This window comes from Peromyscus californicus, unplaced genomic scaffold, assembly GCF_007827085.1.
Source record: "Peromyscus californicus insignis strain IS unplaced genomic scaffold, ASM782708v3 Scaffold_8__1_contigs__length_139910024, whole genome shotgun sequence".
NCBI classification, from domain to species: Eukaryota; Metazoa; Chordata; class Mammalia; order Rodentia; family Cricetidae; genus Peromyscus; species Peromyscus californicus.
Window position 1 is genome coordinate 22,974,993 of NW_026294606.1, and position 18,499 is coordinate 22,993,491.

At 42.4% G+C, this 18,499-nt stretch overlaps 1 protein-coding gene across 1 annotated transcript in view; it reads right to left on the reverse strand.

Moving 5' to 3' along the window:
- The window catches only part of Tmem170b (transmembrane protein 170B), a 38,423-nt gene extending 36,625 nt beyond the window's left edge, over nucleotides 1–1,798 (reverse strand). Inside the window, exon 1 of the mRNA XM_052727138.1 lies at nucleotides 1,386–1,798. Coding sequence (XP_052583098.1) covers nucleotides 1,386–1,482 — 97 coding nt within the window. The 5' untranslated portion in view covers nucleotides 1,483–1,798. The remainder of the gene's footprint in view (nucleotides 1–1,385) is intronic.
- Between the last annotated feature and the right edge of the window lie 16,701 nt (nucleotides 1,799–18,499).

Genomic DNA, 18,499 nt, shown 5'->3' on the forward strand with positions numbered 1-18,499 from the left:
GGTAACTTGTGGAGCTGAAAAGCCATTGCAAAGATAAGAATCTTAAATGTTTTAAAACATTGCTAAATCTTGCGAACAGGTCCACTACATTTACACTTTAGAGTTCCCACACCAACTTTCTATAAAATACCTTGATGAGCCAAGCTAGTTATTAATATAGGCAATCTATATTCTAAGTCTTTATCATTATTCATTAATAAACAATTCATACTTTGAAATATGAAACTGTGGATAAACACACACAAAGTCATAAGTAAGATAGAAGAGTCTTATCTTGAAATTACCTTTATGTGGATTTAACTTTTCAGAACCATAAACATGCAACCAAGAAGAGTCTGCTGGCTCCAGGGTTTCCTTTAATTGTGTTGTTTCCTTATATAAGGAATTAAGTAAGCTGAAAATTGTCCTGGAGGTACATAATTCCATCACATTTTTCTCTTTGAGCATGTGCGCCCTGTATCAGGTCAGATTTTTACCTATAAATATATGCATATGTATACTATATGCTATTAACTTGATATCACACAAATTTTGAAATATTAATGTTCAATTGGAGTTAAGACATTTTAAAGACCTGAGGTTTTTTTTGGGTGGGGGGGCCCTTGAGTGGGGAGGTTGCTATTGTTTCAGAAAAGCAGATACCCCGGACTCAAATTGTTAATCCTATCGCTTTCCTGTCACTATTCCTCTTTAGAAGCTCTTTTAAAAACTCAGACTATAAACATTTCCACATTAAGAAAACCAAAAGTTTCTTCCCAAAGCAAGCCTACAGATTAGATGAAAATATGCTGTGTACTAATGCCTCACTCTAACAACCACAAACTGATGCTATAATGTATCTAAATTCAATTTCCAATCACCTTGATTACTGAAGGGAAATACACAGAATTCGCAAATGTCACAGATGCAGCAACTTGAGGCCAGAAGAAGACACACAGACAGACAAAAGGAAACAGCAGAGAAGACAGACAACTGCTTTGACTGCTCTAGCTAGCCCTTGGCCCAGCCCCTGACCCACTATAATCTACTTAGTCATCTCTCTCCAAAAAAGAACGGTCCAAGCAAACAGATCACCGTGAGCAGGGAATGAATGGAAGTGCTGCATTTGGTTTGAGATTTGTCAGCAAGAAAAAGAGCTATACCAGGAAGGAAAGAATAAAAATGATGGAAACCTCAAGAAGCTGAGTGAGTGTGTGTGTACGCGGGGCAGTGTGTGTGTGGGGGGGGGGGGGGGGGGGGCTAATGACACAAACGTGAACTGTGATCCAGTCTGGGCACCGGCGCAACTCGCGCGTGCTCCAGCGGCCGGCACCAGGCCGGGGCTGAGGACGCCCAGAACACGCGTGAAGTGGGTCCCCCACCGCTCCCTCCGCCCGGCGCATTACCCGTGAGGTTCCTCAGCACCGTGCCATGGGCCCAGAGGCTCAGGACCTGCTGCACCGACAGGTTGATCATCGAGTGGTCGGCGCCCTCCGCCCTCATCGTCGCCGCGGGGCGACAGCGGGGCGCTCCGGGGGGCGCCGCTCGGCGGGTGTCGCAGGCAGCGTCCTCCCCGCCGGGGAGACATCGAGGAGCGCGGGAGGGCGAGGCCTGGGCCGCGGGAGGCACCGCCGCTCCCGCTCAGGGCCCGCGTCGCGCCGCGGGGGCCCGCCACACCACGAGGCTCGGGTCACGCCGTGAGGCCCGCGCCGACCGGCAGCCGGCAGGGACAGGCCGCGGGACGAGGCTCATCGCGGGGACGCGCGACGAGGCTGCGGCGCCGGGCCGCGGCACCTGCCGCCCGCCTGCCGCTCGCTCGCTCGCTCGCTCGGCCTTCGGGTCGCCGACACTCGAGGAGCCGCCCCCTCCGCCCGCGACCGCCCCGGGAGCGCGCATGCGCGTGCCCGCCCCTCGGCCCCGCCTCCCCCGGGTGAGCGGCTGCGCAGGCGCACTGCCCCGGCTCCGCGTGCGCCGCCCGCAGCCGCTTAGAACTCGGCGTCCGCCCGCAGTGGGGCGGAGGGAGCGCCTCCTACGTCACTGGCGCCACCGCCGGGGCTCGCTGCTGATTGGGTGCTCCGAGGGAACGGCCTCCACGCCCCTCGCCCCCGCCCGTCTGCGCGCCCCCGGAGACCCAGAGCCGGTGAGCAGGGCAGGCTTGACGTCCCTGCGCATGGAACTGAGGAGCTCTCAGTTTGGGCTTTATTTGGGGACGGTGCTTCGCGACTCGAGATCCTTCCCTCTCCGTGAGGGCGTTTGCGAGCAACTTTTTGCAGAAATGTAAATGACAATGTTATGGTGTTTTTATTTGCGGGGTTGTCTGAGAGTGAGTCCAGTGGCCTGGATAAGTCTCTTCCTTTGCTAAATCCACTAAAACAGAAATAGATCCTCTTTGTCATTTCAACTAGCCTTCCTGCCGACAGTACGAACTTGACCTCCCGGGGCTGCAGAATCTGAAATCACTTACTGACGCAAGGCCCGGCAGGTGTCTGAATCCTCCTGGCCAAGGTTGGCTCTAGCTCTTCTTTTCATCTACAGTTGTGAGTCTCTGTTACTGCACATGCCTCCCCAGCACTTAAACTAGATCAGCCCCCTTTCCCTGTCCTTCAAATCCAAGGTCAGCCTCAGAAGCATCTTAAGTCCAGTTATGCTGGTTACCCTCTTCCTTGAAGTTTGAAACCTTTTAATTTGAAAAATAAAAATTTAAGGGTTTGCAAAGCGTGCTATCACCTCACCCAACTCCATTTTGTTCAAACACTGCTGATACAGTTTAGAGAGGAAAGTGAAAGAAACAACTAAACTAACCAGGTGTATTTGCTCAGTGAAGGGTCGAGTGGCCTAAATATTGTCGCTCTTAGTGAGCACTTTAAAAATAACAATAATGTATATGCAGGTATATATTTATGTATATTTTTCTTTTGCTCTCACAATATAGGAAAAGGAAATTTGGGGATCATTAATGGGAATTGAAGTAAAACCCACTGTAATTTAGAGTTTATCAGCTGAATTAAATCTGTTACTTCAAAATTATCAGACATAAATGAGGCCCTAACATTCTAATTCTTTGTCTTTTATATACAGAGAAACTGATTTTGAGGAATTAAGTGATTTGAAGGGGCATCATTTCTAATTTTACCCCACCCTTTTTTTTTTCTTTCTCTCTTTTCTTTCTGGGCAGCCATAGTTATCTGTCCTGACTCACTAGTCCCTCCCTAGCATTAAAGTTCAGAATGGAAGTTACCTGATAATGCTGGAAAGGGACTTGACATTGTTAAGGAATGTGAACACATTTAGTGAAAGGCTTATACCCGAGTCTTGGAGCATCTCATTAAACTCTCCTCTCATAAGCTTTAAGCTGTTGGGTTCTTTAATAATTACACAGATTTATTTAAAATGCTGTAGCACACATTAAAAATACATATTGAAAACATCCTGAACCTAGGGCAGTGCTTAACATAAAAATGCTCCAGAAATATTTGTTTAATGAATAATTGAGTAAACTTCATAGGAAAGTTAACATTTTTCTTTTCCATGTGATTTTTTTAAAAAAAAACTCCGCCTTTAATCCCAGCACTCGGGAGGCAGAGTCAGGCGGATCTCTGTGAGTTCGAGGCCAGCCTGGGCTACCAAGTGAGTTCCAGGAAAGGCGCAAAGCTACACAGAGAAACCCTGTCTCGAAAAACCAAAAAAAATAAATAAATAAATAAAAATAAAAAAAACTCATATCCAAGCATTTATGGTAGATGATTGAGACACAATGGAATATGAAACTTAATGCAACTTTACAACCAAAAAAAAACTTTTATCAAGATAAATATTAAAATGCGGTATATTTTAAACTACAAAAATCCATAGTGAATAAAATACCAAATTCTTTAAATCAAAACAGAGTCTGATCTTGCACTTGTTACCAGTCGGCAGACTGGAACCCTCTGCTGTACTCCGATAGGAATTGTGAGTAGGCAAGGAGCAGCTCTTCAAGTACTGCCCTTTGGTAGTTTGTGTATCTCCAGGTATTTGACAGGAGGGCGGCTGTCACAAGCTGCTGCCAAGTCCACCTGTCCCAGGCCTGGAGCCTCTTCTGTAAGTGTCACATGCAGCTGGCCCCTCTGCTGCCTCTGCAGCTCAGTCGTCTGCAGCTCAGCCCTCTGCAGCTCAGCCCTCTGCAGCTCAGCCCCCTGCAGCTCAGCCCCCTGCAGCTCAGCCCTCTGGCCACTCAGCTCCGCCTCTTCTCCCATCACTGCCAACCTGGTGCTATTCTGCCATTGCTGTTATTTCTGTTCTCTCTGGTGCTTTCTTCATGTTGCCAGCCCCAGTCTGCCCCTATCCAAAATAAGCAGATGTGTTCATTGGTTTTATTTATTTATTCATTTTTTTCTTTTCAATTTGACACAGCCTAGAGTCATCTGGAAAGAGGTCACCTCAATAAAGAAAATGCTTCCATCTGATTGCCTGGGGCATTTTCTTTATTAATGACTGATGTGGGGAGGGACAGCCCGTTGTGGTCAGTACCATACCTGGGCAGGTGGTCCTGGGTTGTGTAAAAGAGCAAACTGAGTGAGCTATGAGGAGCAAGTCAGTAAGCAGTGTTCTTCCATGGTCTCCACTTCACTTCCTGCCTCCAGGTCCTGGGCTGAGTTCCTGCTCTGACTTCCCCTTCCACGATGGACTGTAAGATGAAATAAAACCCTTTCTTTCCCAGATTGCTTTTGGGCATGGTGTTTATCATAGCAATAGGAAGCAAATTAGGACAGGAGGTAAAGACCTCTTCAGAGAGGTGTTATTGTAACACCAGGGGACAGTAGCACAGGGCACTGTCTCTTGGACGGCTTACAAAATGAACCAGAAAAATCTGCTGAAATAGTCCAAGAAGAGGTGTTTGCAACAACCACAGAAAATCACTCATGCTAATGAAGGTTTGTGGTTGCACCAACTACCCAGTCGTCTGTTTGGTAGCAGCAACAACCACTATACCACTAGGCTGCCAGGATCAAAATGCTCCCCTAGGTGGAAATAGTTGCAGGATCAGCTGGAGTTCATCAAAGACTGTATAGCAGGAAGTACAGGGCAACCTGTGTGAAGCGCCTTTCCTCGGGGCATCCATGGAGTGTTCCAGGTGACTGGTGTTGGAGACTGGCTGACTGCTTAACCAGCAGTCCTTTTGCTCAAGGCTGACAGGGCAACAGGGGAGAGAGGACACTTGCCAAGTGGTCAAATTAACCCATCCCCAAAGTCTTTGCTAATAGAAAATGAATACTGGAAAGAGAGCCCACAATAAGTAATGAACACTAATAGTGTCCTTAACGTGTTTGAATAGTACTTTAACAACATCTAACACCTGCCTACCACCTCATGGAGAGGCCGGTCCCCTCATCTGTCTCACATGAGAGTCTTTCCTTCAGCAACTGTTTACTGCTTATGTAACCTCAGGAAGGTTGTGGAAGTTTCCTAGCCTTGTGGTGAGTTCTTGTAACTTTCTTATGAGTTTCCCCTGCTTCCATCCAAGGAGAAGTGTTTCCCTCTAAAGGAAACACCAATACAACATTTGAGGTTGGTCCTATGGTTGCTTCTGGTAATGTCTATCACCACGACTGGTAAAACACTTCAGTTGATAATCTGTCCATTGTCAATTCACTCCAAACAGTCTCAAACTCACACATTTCCACTTCCTCATAACTGTTCTCCTCTTTCCCCATCGTAGCACAGTAGATTGTATATTTTGTCTACTCTTAAAGCTCAAGTGTCTGGGTGCTAACCCCCATTTAACTGCATAAGCCAATGTGAACATTTAATTACAATGGGCTATTGACCTCTAAGCTTCAGTTTCATTATCTGTGAATTTTAGTGTTTCATTATATATTTATTTCATGTGCTACTTACTGTAGGGAATATAAATTCATTATACTTATATTTCATTGCAGTGTTTCCTTGGGATATTTTGAGGACAAGGGCAACATGGCATTCGGGTCCTTAAACACTCAGAATGCAATCTGTATCTATAAGTAACAGTAGGTGCTAGTTTTTATTACTGTCACATTTAAATATGGATTTTTGAAGTCATATGAAAATTGCTACCTTGTAAATATTTCTCCTAGTGAACAAGCCAAAGGGACTTGTAAAGGAGTCCTTTGATAGGAAAACATCTACTTGTATTTTCCTACTTTGAAAATTGTAATATATTTGAGTGACTCAAAACTCTCACCGTATGAAATGTGTACACTGGAAAGTGTCCTCCCACCAGTGTCCCCCAGCTGCTCACTGCCTCTCACCCAAACACAGTTACAAGGTTCTTGTGACTCATCCTGGTTTTAGCCAGGTTAAATTACATCTTTTCAACTCCAGCTGTAAAATCTGAGAAAAATCAGCATATTTAAACTTCATCTTTTTGCCATTTCCTTCCCAGAATTCTGTGAAAAGCATGGATCTGACCTCAAATACATACGATAGATTTGAAAACCTGAACCTCAGTGTAGACCATGCTGTGTATTGAATGTCCATATCTCTCCAAACTGATACACTTTCCCGAATTATTAGGAGGTCATGACAGTGGAAACCTTGTAGATGAGACTGATTCCTTTATTAGAAAAGATGAGGGAGATGGTCTCTCATCCATGTAAAATGCGGCAACGAGGTACATCTGCAACCCAGGAAAGGACCCACAACAAACATGGAGTTTAATGGCACCCTTATTTGTGTCTCCCAGCTTCCATAACTATGGGAAATAAATTACTTAAGCTACCTGGACTACGGCGTTTGTTTTAGCAAATACTCACATAGCAGAGTAGCCAAGCCATAAGGTGATGTCATGAGAAAGCTCTAAGTGTCAGTATGAAGGCTCTGCAATCACAACCCACAAAGGACCATTCTGAGCTTGCTGTAGCCTGACTCAACCTCATTGACTGTTTGCTTTAAAAACAAAAAAGTTGGGGGCTGGAGAGATGGCTCAGCAGTTAAAGCTGCTCTCTCAGAGAACCCACATCTGTTTCCCAGCACCCACATCAGATGGCTTAAAATTGCCCAGACCTACAGTTCTGGGGATCCAACACCCTCTGGCCTCTGAGGGCATCTGCACATAGATCTACACTTCAGTAAATAATAAAATCCTTAAACAACAAGTCAGTATTCCTTCCACAAATAGAATACAGAAAATTAGTACCAAGAATTAAGGCTGTTGCTGTATAAACTTGACCGTGTAGCTCTTAGGCATTTGGAGCAGGTGTGTGGGAGGAATGTGAAAGAGTTGGGAGGTATGAGCTAGAGATGCCCTCCAATGCTGCAAGCAATGCTTCATGGTCCTTCTGGTGGGCGTTCAGAAGAACAGCAACAGATGTGGACAGTGGAGGCCTGGCTCGTAGGGTTGCAGAGGCAAGCAAGGACTCTCTCAAGAACCAGGCTAGATAGCTGTTGTCTTCTGGCAGAGAATCACACTTTGCCACTGTCCTGAGAACTTGAGTGTGGCTAAATCCAAAGGTAATGAGCTAATTTGTTTGGCAGAGGGCATTTCAAGACAGGGTTGTATTCAGGCTATATCTGGTTAATTGCTCTTATCCAGGTCTGTAGTAAAAGACAGTGACAAGTAGAGCAAAAGATATGAAAAGTGCAGTTTGGCAGGGAAAGTAGTCTGGCAGGAAAGCATCAAGTTGCAACAGGGTGAAGGGAAAGCAGCTGTGATTGTTAAAGGGTTTAGTCCCATCACAGAGAAACCTAACGATAGGAAAACCTCCCGGCAGTAAGACCAACTTGTGAAAACTCAAATTCATTTTAAAAGAATGAGCTCAGGCTGACAATGTCACTGAAGGGACTCCTTGTTCAAAGACAGTCGCCTAGAAAAATGTCTCACCAGGGTCCACACAGAGGCAAATGAAACTGTGGTTTCAAGAGGGCCAGGCTACATCTAAAGCTAACAACAGAGCTTGGTAGCATTGACACCTGATACTGTTTTGCCAACATGAAACATACAAAAGGCAGTGTATGGCAAGGTCTGATGCCAAGCAAGAAGTCCCCCAAGAGGACACTGTGTAAAGCTGTGAAGGTGTAGAATAACTGTTTCTGGAGACCCAGTTAGGATGCTGTAGGTGTCTATCACACAAAGTTACATTCATTACATACATTACATCATGGAGTGAAGGCAGTCTGAAAGACAGGATATTGTGGTATAAGCAGCAAAGCTGGAAAGTCAGGGCTGCCACAACTACTAGAGCCCAAATGATTCCACCAAGAGCCCTACCTAGATGAAGGACATTTACATTTTCATAGAAAAAGACAATCAACAGTCAACTCCGAGATGAGTATGTTGTGGCTTGGCTTAAAGAGATCCCTTGTCACAGGTTGAACAGGTATGCCTACCTGATCTTAAAGTTTTAGCTTTGTCATAATGACTGCTCTATTGCTGTGAAGAGACACAATGGCCAGGGCAACTCTTATAAAGGAAAGCATTTAATTGGGGCTGCGTTAGAGTTTCAGAGGTTAGTCCATTATCATCATAGTGGGAAGTAAGATGGTGTGCATGGTGCTGGAGCAGTACCTGAGAGCTACATCCTGATCCACAGGCAGAGAAGCAGAGAGAGAGATGGGGGTGGGGGGGAATTGGGCCTGGTGTGGGCTTTTGAAACCTAAAAACCACCCCCAGTGACACATTTCCTCCAAAAATTGCCACACCTGCTCCAATAAGGCCACACCTCCTAATCCTTCTAATCCTTTCAAACCAACCACTTCCTGGTGACTAATCATTCATATGTATAATCCTATGGGGGCCATTCTTATTCAAACCACCACAAGGTTTTACAAACTGTGAGATAAATATGCAAAATACCCAGCTTTAGGAGTTAATATTTATTTATATATGACATATAAGTACTCAGTAAATATATTGACTATATTACATAATGTATGGGTGTGCTCTCATAATCTATATGTATATACTCATTAACATATACATGTATATATCTATTGTCCATAAATACTGAGGGGATTATAAAACAGAAAAAGATGAACATCTGGCCTTTGCCTTTGCAAAAGAGATCGAAGCCTGCCTTATGACTAAGTCCTTGCAATCTAATCACAGATTTGAGATGGAATCAACTAGAAAGATAATCAACTCCCCTCCTCCCCAAATATCTCTGTCTTTCCTGATTCTGAAAGGAATGGAAGGCAATGTTTTAAAATCCTATCAGCCAACATACATTGAGCAATACACTGAGCTAGGCAGTGGTTGACTGTCATCTCTCAGTTTGCCAACGGCTCTATGACCAACAGCTTGCACAACAAATTGTAACTTCCTCCTTGCAACCAGAGAACATTTCAAGAACTCAGAGTCTGGTTGCCAAGGGAACTCCTATTTTATGTTCAGCCTCCTTGTATTTGTCCTGGATTTCCAAGTTCAAATGAAGTATAATATAATATTGTACTGTCAACTATAGTGCTCAAAGTGCAGTAGAAAGGGTCAGTAAGGACTTTAATTTACTCCAGGGTGAAGATAAAGCATGGTCAAATTATTGGTCCACAAGGCTTGTTGCTTAAAGGATAGATTTCATGTTAAACGTTGTTTGGAAATTAATTAATGAAGATTTCAATGTGACTTAAAAAAACGGTGGGAACGTTCTCAACAGATAGTCTATTACTGAGCCACACCCTCTCGTTGTAACTTTTTAATGGTCCTCTGCTTGCTTCTGGGATCTGCTGCAAACCGTTTCTTTAAAGGAGAACAATTTGTAAAGTCTTTCTTCCCTATTCTCATCTTCCTTCCTTTCTGGACATGTAAATATGATATGAGCAGTTTGCTAAGCATTCTAAAATCTTTGTTTGTTCCTTTTTATTTTTAGTAAAACCTTGCAAAGCCTGTGTACTGATGTCTAAAGTCTGAGAAGAAAGTAAGTCCATGACATTAGATTAGTCATTTGTTTTGAACTTGCTGAGTAGAACTCAATTACACATTCACCCTGAACTTTTCCTCGGTTCTTCAGACAGGGTATCTAGAGCTGTTTACATGTCAGAGAGAGAATGATGTAGAGTGGCGTGCCATTTTGCCAAGTTCTGTTAAAAGAAATCTTCCCTGGATTTAAGTCATTGAGACTTTAAGCCAACAAAGTTGATTTTTTTTTTTTACTTAAAATAAAATTCTCTTCTTTCATATGTGGATACCTATAATTAGCTTTGATAAAATTGGCATTCTTGTAAAAGTTGTATTCAATGGTGCTAATGTCTGTAATTGCAGGGTGAGTCTAGTGTTCTGAAATTCTGAAGTGTGGCATCACACCAGTTAAGTGGCCAACCTAGAAAATGCTTCTTTTGATCTAAAATGATACATGTCATCATAGGTGAGGGGTTTGTCATCTCCATTTAATTATGCACCAATAATTTAGCAAGAAAAAATTTCGGACTTTATTGTCCCCATGGCTTGACTAGTATTATTTTTTCCCTCTGCCTACAACCAGATCCTTAAAGAATAACATAACATATTGTCAACATTTGCTTGAGTTCTAGCTCCAGAGCAGACACTGTACTAAGCATTTTTCAGTGTGCTATTTCCCACCCTTCCTAGGAAGACACTATCATCTTCAGTTTAAGGATGTGGTGGTTGAATTCATTAAGGTTCTGGGACTAGCACCACAGAACACCAGAAACTGGGGACTCAAAAGAACAGAATTTCTTTTCTCATAGTCCTAGAGGCAAGAGCCCTGTTCCTCCTACAGTGCTAGGTCAGGATCTGATCCAGGCCTTCCTTTTTATTTTTGCTATTTCCAGCAGCCCCTAGGTGCTTCTTGGTTTACAGCTATGTAACCCCAGACTGCTCCTGTCATTATAGGCATATGTGTTCTCCTTGTGTCTCTCTTCACTTCTTACAAGGAACCCAGTCTCACTGCACTACCGACCCACCTTTCCCTCGTATGAATTCATATTGACTCATTAGATCTGCAATACCCTTCATTTCTAAATAAGATCACATGAACCGGTGGGAAAGACATGAGTTAGGGCCATGACAGACAGTCAACCTAGTACATTATAATGGGTAAGCCTCTGCAAATTAAACTGCCCTGTTTTAGTGGATCCAAGATGCAACAGAGTGGTTGCCAGAGCCCATGCTCATAACAGCTTCACGACTCTGCCCATGTTTACAAGTCCCCACCTCCTATTCTTCTTCTCCTTGATTTCTAATACCATGTCATTAATGGAACTCTTCCAAATGTGATCCTCTTCAGTCACCTTCTCTGGCTCCTCATCCACTTTGTTCTCTTCATTCTCTGGCAACCCTTGAGTCTCACCTCCCAGGCTACATGTTTCCACAACCCTGGCTCGTTTTACCTGTCCAAGACCTTTAACGTGGGTGCATCTTCACCACATCTCTCCACCCTTCTCTTCACATTCCCTCTCCAAAGATCTTCCTTTTCTTGAATTCAGCTGAACCATGCCATTTTCTATTCCTTATATCTCAACATGCATTTCCACCCTACACTCTCCCCTAAGCCCCAATCCCACACATGCAGACTCTTTTTAGACAGGAAGCTCCATTGTCTTCTCTAGCTGTTCATGCTTGAAACCAGACATTTTTCATCTCTTGAACAATCTCCCATCCCTTCTCACATCTGCACTATGTTAATAAGGTCTTCACTGTGTGACAGATGGATCACTATAGGATGCCCCAATTAGCTTGCCTGGCTTCAGCCTCCACCCATCCAATGCATCTTGCATAACCTCACCCCAGTTTCTATCCTGATACTCCATAGTTCAGCGATTCCTTCTTGCTGCCATTCATTTTCAAATGCCCCTGACATGTCTTCATCCACCATACTCACCTGGGCAGTTTCCCACAGTTTCTGGCACACACTAAAGTCTAGAAAGGTAGATCGCCCCTCTGCAAAATAGAGCATGTTCTCGTCCCTATGCTTTGGCTCAGGTTTTATCTTCAATGCTTTATTCTCTCAAATCTCCACCTTCAGGATCCATACCAAACCTCATCCCCTTCTAGAAATTTCTCTCCAACCATTTCAGCTTTCACTTACTTCAGAAGAGCCTAAAGAAAGAGTGATGGAAAGGTTATCAGAAATATAGGGTGGGCCCTCTGTCTTAGCACCTCTGCAGTCAGCGTCTCTGTTTATGTTTTACTCCACCTCTCTATTGTCTATCTCAGAACTTCTGAAGTTCAATGTTCACTCTCTGCAGCCTTATTTTATATATTGCTTCTTCATACCACTTCCACATCTAATCTCTTCTTTTTCCTCTGCAACGCTGTAGCACTGACACCTAACATTGGCTATCTATTGAACCACTGTAGTTTAGTTTAATTACAATTTGTCAATAGTTTGAGAATGAGATTTTGTATATAATATATAGAAAACAAGTTTCTTAAAACTGAATGTATGCTAGCCCAAAGACTTGTAGCTAAAAGGCTTATGGACTGAAACCAACAAATCCATAAAACAAATTAAACCTTTTCTCTGTATAAGCTGTTTTGAGGGGTAATTTGTTATTATAGGGTAAAAAAGGCAAGTGAAAGAAAACCCTGGCCCTGAGACCAGAGCCAAAGAAATACATTCTGACCCTAACCAATTCAGGAACTGAAATCCAACCATTCCCTGAACACAAAAACAACCAATCTCTGAGCATGAAATCCAACCAATCTCTGAGTTTGTCCCAAGCACAGGAATTGAAATCCTGCCAATCCCCACCCTGAAAAGCTCCACCTTGGAAAGTTCCACCCCCTAAGAAACCCTCTGTAAGTCCTATACCTGTTCAGTTTGGGGCTGCCTCTTTTCCACCCTGGCAGAGGCAGCCACTTCCCTGGATTCCTCCCTCCCAAATAAATCTCTTGAGTGAGGTTTGTAGTGATGAGTTTCTTTCACCAGAGCAGAGCAGAGCTGTAATGGCTCCAGGTAGAGCAGAGCAGAACCGCTACATTTCTGCTGGGAAACTCTCTTAGTGGAGCAGAGCTCTAACATTTCTCTGGAGCAGAGTTGTTAAACTTGCATTAGGGAAACCTTTCCTGGGACAAGGAATGTTAACACTTTGTTGGGAGAAAACTCCCCGACTGGAACAGAGCTGTAACACTTCTGCTGGGATGCCTTTCCCTTTAGAGCTAGAGTTACTCCTTGGCTTCTGACTTCCAGTATACCTTTCTCTTCAGAGCTGTAACACTTACAGTTATAGTAATAGAAAGCTGATTAGCACAGTGGATATTATTGAAAAAAAAAGTTATCATTGTGAGTGAATATTATCTCTTTGCATCAATCACTAAAAACACGTCACAGAACTGTCTGCTGAACCCAAGCCAAATTTTTAAAAACAGAATTCATTGACATTCAAGAATAAAAATTTTTAAGTGCTTAATTTTTAGTGTTAAGCTTATCGACATCATTTAAAATAATAGTAAGATAAACTAAACTTGATTTCCCTTTGTTTCAGTATAGATTTTTCCTTTAGACATACCATCATCATCCCATAGCCATCTCAGAGAAGGAATGACTTGGGCCCAGTCGCCATGGCAGCAAAATAAACAGAACACGACAATGTCAGATAATTCTATGGTATTAGTAATAGATGTACTGACATACTCTAGTAGGCTGAAGGGGTAGGGGAATAGTTCTCTTACCTGAGAGTCTGGTCTTGACTCCTTCTTGCCCCCTTCACCTCCTAGATATAAATGATCTTGGGAGATGCCAGAGTAAATGGAAAGTGTCAGGTTAACTAAAAGTAGGACTCTATGATGTAGCTTCCATGATGTCATCATTCATGAAAGGGCAGAACTCTGTGTTGATGCAGCTGTTTGGAGGGATTGCCAGTTCCTGGAAGTAACCTTTTACCCTTGTTCCTATAAGTAAGCCAAATAAACTCTTTGGTTCACATCTTGGACTAAGTAGAATCTATTCTTGGTCTGTTGTTGATGCTCTGTCTTGAATTAAAAGATATTTATTTGTGTCTCCTTAGAGGAAATTAGTGTAATACCTTTCTAAAAACCATGTGTTAGGATTAGGATTTTAAGAAAACAACAACCTAAAGGAGTCATCAGATGTCAAATTCTAAGCATTTTCTAACAATCCACACTCTCTAGTCAGGAAAACACACATGAAAGTTTCACAATAAAGCATCAAAGGAGCAAGGGTGATCTCTATATACAAAACCCTTGGTGAATGAGTTAGTATCACAATAGATTTCCAGGGAAAATTGAACGTAAACTATTGAGGGACTAGATAGGTGATACTTTCCATATATAAAGCCAGGGATGTGTAGAACATAAAGAGGGTTGGTTGATTATAGGGGAAAGCCTCTCATAGATCACTTTATTTTTGTATTATTTAGGTTTATTTGATACTAAGTCAACTTCACAAAAGAAGAGAAGAAGGAGGAGGGGAGAGAGAAAAGGGAGGGAAGGAGGGAGGAAAGTTAGGAATTGTTGTGAACAAGGATCTTCTCAGAACCCAAAGGCAGGAAGCTAGGGAAGTTCTAGAAGGAACTGAAACCAGGGTCCATAGCTAGCAGGCTTGAGGAAATACCTCTGGTCCATTCTTGCTTCTCTTTTTACTTTCCTCCTGTTTTTCTTTCTGAGGACGGCCTTTCTCTGTTCTTCAGCCCACAGTATCAGGGTATAGTCTCAGGACCCATGAAGAACAAACATCCTTGGCTGAGAGGAAAACCGACAAATTTAAGTCAGATCATGAGCACTTGAACAATCATTTGTGGTCACGTCACGTTGTTATGTGCTGTAAATTTGGTCTGATCACTGTTTCTATACCTACTCCTGTAAGAGGACATTTAGGTACAATGTTGAAATGTTCAGTTTATGATTTTCCTTAAATTTTACTAAGAGCAAGGAAGTACTGAGCAGATAAGACAAACTCAAAGTCACCACAGACAACAAAAATATAACTATTTCAAAATTACCTCCTTGAGGCATTCTTGCTTAATAGATATGACATATTTTGAGTGGGGAATATTCAATGGAGGAAGAATGTTTATGAGCTTGACAAGTACCCTAGGAGCAGATATCTAATGAAGTGTGACTTGAACATAGCTTACAATTAAAATTTATGCCATTTGAAAATACAATCACAGAAATCAAGAAATATATTGAAATGAAAGATAATACACAAACAAAAATAATTAAATCCTAAGAATTCACAAAGAAAAAAATTATAAGTAATTTAACACTATGCTAAGAAATTTACAAATTTTATGGCATTGTACAGAAAGGCTTTGGAAAACTACCACAGAATTTCATTTTCAGGTAATTTCTGGGTTGTGTGGTCATGAGTAATTTTTATTTACTTCATATGCTATCTTTAGAGCAATTATTAATGAAAAACTCTTCCTTTATAATTTAAAGCGATTACTTTTGTTGAAAATAAACAGCCTAACAGCAAGAATATCATCATATTTTTAGAAACAGTACTTTGATTAACTACTAATACATTACCAATGCATAAGTAAAAAGCAATGATACATGGATTACTGTTTAGATAGAAGTAGTGTTGAAGGACATTCAACTTCATTTTGCATAAACTTTTTTTCACTTAAATATCCAGTAGTTCCAATACCTTTTGCTTGTTGAGCTCTATTTCTGAGCTATGATACCAATTGGTTCTTAAGATGGTATGGCAAGTTCATGATGAGTGTAAATGTTGATTTCAGTTAGTATAACCCTTAGCTTTATTGTTCCTCAAATGCATCTGAATCTTTTTATCTAGAAAATAGTATCCATCTCCAGCTACTTGGGTTTTCTTCATTTCTCTCATCAGTTTTATCATTTTTAATGTCAAATCTTGTCTGACTTTTCTTAACTAGTTTGCAAGTATTCGGTGCCTCCCAAATTACCACTGTAAATGAAATATTTGTTTCCCAATTGTCTGGTGTTAGTGCATAAAATTACTGGTTTTAGAATATTGATAAGGCAACTTATAACATGGTTAAATCTGATTAATTTCTCTTGTGTAGCAGTCAGAGATTGAAACTTTCCATCCCTTGGGAAAGGTTTTAAGAAAGATGGTAGACAACTCAAAATTGCTTCAGGAAGTACCTGAAACTGACTATATTCTCTAGGCTCCTCCCTCCCAGAGTAAGCAGTAAAGCCTGATGAGAGTCATTCTCAAAGAAGCCAGCCTGCAAAGAAGACTCTGAGACCAGACCAGTTGCCTGGAAGAAGCAGAAACCAGCAGAGCTGCCTGGAAGAAGTTTAGACCAACTGAATTACAGAGAAAGGATGTTCTCCAATCTGTTGAGCTGCCTGTAGGCTGTGCAGTGGGCCTCAGGTTTCCAGTTTTTGAGAGTTGTCACCTATGCTGGGGTGGCTGTCTTTGAGTCATTTCTGCTCCTGTGAGTAACTCTTCACCCATACTTATGTAAGTAACCCCAATGAAACTCATTGGTTCACCAAGGTGGACTCAGTGGTATCCATACTTTGGTCATTTACGTGTTACAACTCTGAGGGGAAAAGTCTCCCCAATGTAAGTGCTGTAGCCTGAAGGAAAGGTATTCTGGTGGTTGAGAGCCAAGGAACACCACAAAATCACACTGCATAATGAGCCCCACACAAGAGATTTATTCGGAAATACACAAAAGCGTGGCTGCCTCTGCTTGGGTGAGAAGCAGCGAAGAACTCAGTGGAGTTTTCCAAGGTGGATATTTCCAGTGTGGGGATTGGTAGAATTTCAAGTCTTGAGCTTGGGACGAGCCCAGGGATTGGTGTAGCACGAATTGTTAGAAGGTCTTATTAATAAAAACAAACATGGGACTGGGTATTGGAGTGAACGCTGGAAGATCAGAGAAGCAGAACAAGCCACAGCCACCTCACCTTGCCAGTTCCTCAGCTGATCCTGTTTCCTCAGACTGGAAGCCTCTGTGTCCTCACCTGAATGGATCGCAGCTGAACTGCTGCTACAAGCCTAAAAGCTTAACCCACCTAGTTCCTTCCTGGTCCTCATGCCTTATATACCTTTTTGCTTTCTGCCATCACTTCCTGGGATTAAAGGCTCACTTCCTGGGATTAAAGGTGTGAGTCACCATGCCTGGCTGTTTCCAGTGTGGCTTTAAACTCACAGAGATCAGGATGGATCCGGATGGATCTCTGTCTCCCAAGTGATAGGATTAAAGGCATGAGTGCCACCATTTTCTGGTCTCTATATCTAGTGGCTATTCTGTTCTCTGACCCCAGATAAGTTTATTAGGGTGCACAATATTTTGGGGAACACAATATCACCACAGATTCGTGTGCTTTTAAAATTCAGAAGCGTTCTCCTCTTTACCTAGCTTCTCTTTGGTTGTGGATTGTAGCCTGGTTATCCTTTGCTTTGCTTCTAACGTTCAATTATGAGTGAGTACATCCTGTGTGTGTCTTTCTGGGTCTGGGTCACCTCACTCAGGATGATTTTTTCTAGTTCCATCCATTTGCCTACAAATTTCATGATGGCATTGTTTTTATACCACTGCATAATAGAGCCTGCATGGGACCAAACTAGGCCCTCTGAATGTGGGTGAAAGCTGCATGACTTGATGTGTTTGTGGGTCCCCTGGCAATGGGACCAGGACTTACCCCAGGTATACAAACTGGCTTTTTAGAGCCCGTTCCCTATGGTGCAATGCCTTACTCAGCCTTGATGCAGGGGGGAGGGGCTAGGTCTGGCCCCAACACTATAAAACAGCCTGTGTTGACTATCCAAGGGAGGCCTTACTATCTATGAGGAGGGGATGGGGGTGGCATGGGGGTAGGTGGGGGCAGCAGGAGAAGAGGAGGGAGGGGGAATAGCAGTTGTTATGTAAAAGGAAAGAAAATCTTTATTTTAATAAAAAATTATATATATAAAAAATTTTTAAAAATTCAAAAGTGAGCTTGAATTTTTTACCTATAAGTCAGTCCTGGGATCCCTCTCTGGAATGAGTAGGGGTGTGTGTGTGTGTGTGTGTGTGTGTGTGTGTGTGTGTGTGTGTGTGTGTTGTGTCTCCCCATGAAAAAATCTTGTCACACAAGAGTTTCACTAGTTGCTTAGTAGATGCCTTACAAGTTTCATCATCAATAAATATTATGGTACTTGTTTCACTTTGCCACTGTGTTTGACCATCTAGGATTTCAACAGCACATTAAAAGAGGACATCTTCCCCTCTGTCTATCTGGGAAAGCAACACAATGATTCTTTCATCACTACATATTATATTAACTAAAAGATTTGTGTGGATCTCTTCTATCAGGTCAAGTATATTCCATTTGATTTCTAGTTTACTTTTTTTTTTTTTTTAAAGATTTATTTATTATGTATACAGTGTTCTGTCTGCACATATCCCTGCAGGCCAGAAGAGGGCACTGGATCTCATTACAGATGGTTGTGAGCCACCATGTGGTTGCTGGGAATTGAACTCAGGACCTTTGGAAGAGCAAGCAGTGCTCTTAACCTCTGAGCCATCTCTCCAGCCCGATTTCTAGTTTACTTAAACATTTATTTTGTAAATTTTTAAATCAAGAGTTTGTCTTTTTCCAAGTATGTTTTATATATCTATTAAGAATATCCTATGGTTTTGAGTCTTTAGTTTGCCAGTGTAACAA